A 3,004-nucleotide genomic window follows, 5' to 3' on the forward strand; every position below is an offset into this window, starting at 1 on the left:
GTCCAAGATTAACCTTCAGGGTGGATATAGCTCGCTAGCAGCATCACAGATGACCTATCCATGTCATCATTTACCCAGAATGCTTTGCGTCTAAATTAAATGGCCCCGTCTGTGTAATAAATTTAACTTTTAGCTTAAAAATCATAAAAACTAATCAGCCTACAGTATTTTTTAGTCTTTATTTTACAGTTAAAATAAATTTTTATCAATTAACGTCTAATGATACAACTAATCAGGGATCCCTTTAAATCATTATACTTTATAAAACCATACCACACATGGATTCAGACATTGGATTTTCAGAAGATTTAATGGCACAATTAGTACCAAAGAAAAGAAGCAATTACTTCACTTAATATATACAAAAGGACAAAAGAAAGATATAAACACTCAAATGCTTTTGACTTCAACTCAGTTGTACAACAGTAAGTCAGAAATTCTAACATTTCTTAAATATAACAAATAAAGTGTATCTGCAGTGAAATATTTGAAATCAATTTATATCAGTCATAAAAAAGTTAAACAAACATGAGATAGTAAACCCACCACCAAGTTTCAAGAACACACGAATCAGTTTTACAACGTTTACTGCTTTGTCGATTTCACATTCTTCATATCTTCATATGATATACTGAAATATAGGTGAAGCATTAGGTTTCAAAGGCGTTTGCATTAAGGTTATGCAAAAAGTTCAGATTTAAACTATTTCCTCATTTTTTTAAAGACCTATGTTCTTCAGCCTGCCATGGTGTGCAGATCTTGCAGGTTTATTTTCTGGGTCTCCAGACGTCCACAATACCTTCACCGGAGGCCAAGGCGAGGACTCCATCCTCCACACTCATCTGATGTAGTTGGGGTAAATATGAGAAAAGTATGAAGACATAATTAAGTTAGAAACAACTAATGAAAAAAAAAAACATTTTCTCAGCAAAAACATTACWGACAGTTTTAACTATGCATCAATGAAAAAATGCAACTGTATCATTAAAAGTACATTATCACACATTATAGTTTGTTTATTTAACTGAAAGATGTGGTTTAAATCACTGACCCCGTGGACACAAGCTGGATAATTCAGAGTACATAAAGTCCTTGGAGGAGCACAGGGGATGTGAACCTGCAACGCAGATAAAATATTCCAGAACTGCTCAACAGCAGGATGAGTTTGATAAGATTGTAAGTCTGCTCTGCTCACTTTGACTGTTCCATCAGACGAGCAGCTGTAGAGGCTTCCCAGAGACCGGTGAATACCCGTGACCAGAGCTGTGTGTCCCACGTCAAACTGGGACAGGAGCTTCAAAGACCCAGCCTGCATGGAAAAGGAGTGCAGCAGACCTCTGTTGTCTCCTGCCCAGACCTCAGAACCGCTGTAGCTCATGGACAGCAGATAGGACCTGAGCTATGAACAGAAACCTTAGATGTGAGCACACACACACACACAAAATAAAWAATAAAAAATAYTTGAGCAACGTGAGTGTCGGCCTTTGAATCAACCTGTGTTTTCTTCAAGCGTTTGCCTGCCCTGCGGTCATACACAGCCACAGTGCAGTCATGGCTCCCAGAGATGATGTATTTGTCATCTGCAGCTAGGCACAGTACAGCATTACCATGGAGACGGAGGCTTTTAATCAGTGGTTCAGCAGCTGTAGGAAAAACACATTTAGATTCAGTGATCAGATCATGGGGATCATCAAGAATGGTATACAGACAGTTTTCTGGCACTGGGCAGCACATTTAGAATGCCTTGATAGTCTTGAGATTTCTTTGTGGAGGACCTCAGTTTAGCTTGTTAGTTTGTCTCGCTAGCACTGAGCTAATACATATAAGGCAATATAACGTTGGCACTAGTGCGAAGGCTAACAGGCTAAGCTGAGGTTCTTCTTCCATGAAGCAGCTCTGTTGTCCTCCATCCATATTTTCAGTTACAGGCTGAGTCATTTCCACCTTCTCCTCTCTGTCAACACTCTCTGGTTTCATTTAAAAGAGTTGATCATCAGATATTGTCCAAGATTAACCTTCAAGGTGGACATAGCTCGCTCACACCAATGACCTATCCATGTCATTATTTACTCAGAACGCTTTGTGTGTAAATAAAATGGCTCTGTACGTGTTAAAATATACTTTTTAAAAATTTACAAAACTAAACATCCTACTCTATTTTTACAGTTTTTATTTTACAGTTAAAATATATGTTCATCAAATAAAGTCTAATATTACAACTAATCAGGGATCCCTCTAAGACACCCTGTTCCAAATGCAGCAAAGCTGCCCCAGAACACAACCCTCCATATTTCACTGAATCTAATGTGATATTTTCTTTCTATGTTTCATTTTTACATGATAGTGTGCTCCTCACTCATCATTTTTGGCTCAGAGCCCAATGGTGCAACCTGACACTGATGGACCATGACCTTGTAGTTCTCTAATCTCTTTGGAAGTTGCTCTAGGCTCTTAGGTAATACAAAATGATAACCAATCTATTTAATTTGCCATCAATTTTCATGTTGGTGAAACACATGTGAACCTTAAACTTATAAATACTACAGGCAGATGAAGCCACAAGAACATTGAGGTGCTTATGGTCTTACTGACTTTACCTTTAATATCAATCATTATGTCTAAGCTTCTGAGACAACTCTTTCCTTGGCTTTCTGTGGTTCATGTTCAGTGAGTTACATATGATACCAAACAGCCCAGTGACTCCTTTGCCCTTTAAATAGTCAATACTGACTTATAACAAAACTGAAGACACCTTAATATAACACGACTAGGACAAATTATTTTCTTCTAGAACCTAGAATCTAGAAATTGCAGTGTACCAAAAGGACATTGTGTGGCTAACTATGTGGCTTCCTCACGCTGAGGCTGCACTGCGTAGAGGCGCGTCCCCCAGGTGGTGGATGGGGGGGATCCCTGCTGTGTAAGGGTGTGCCTGAATAAGCTGAAAGGTGAATAGGGTGCCGTGAACCAAAAGCAGCCGGGCAGGTGAGGCTCGTTAGCCTTG

General features: G+C 39.0%; 1 protein-coding gene across 1 annotated transcript in view; it reads right to left on the bottom strand.

The window, feature by feature from the left end:
- Positions 1-291: 291 nt before the first annotated feature.
- Positions 292-3,004, bottom strand: part of fbxw9 (F-box and WD repeat domain containing 9) — a 10,729-nt gene continuing 8,016 nt past the window's right edge. The window contains exons 5-8 of the mRNA XM_014012497.1: positions 1,495-1,643; positions 1,196-1,399; positions 1,052-1,117; positions 292-842 (exon numbers count right to left, since the gene is read on the bottom strand). Coding sequence (XP_013867951.1) covers positions 768-842; positions 1,052-1,117; positions 1,196-1,399; positions 1,495-1,643 — 494 coding nt within the window. The 3' untranslated portion in view covers positions 292-767. The remainder of the gene's footprint in view (positions 843-1,051; positions 1,118-1,195; positions 1,400-1,494; positions 1,644-3,004) is intronic.

Source organism: Austrofundulus limnaeus, unplaced genomic scaffold, assembly GCF_001266775.1.
Source record: "Austrofundulus limnaeus strain Quisiro unplaced genomic scaffold, Austrofundulus_limnaeus-1.0 Scaffold91, whole genome shotgun sequence".
NCBI classification, from domain to species: domain Eukaryota; kingdom Metazoa; phylum Chordata; class Actinopteri; order Cyprinodontiformes; family Rivulidae; genus Austrofundulus; species Austrofundulus limnaeus.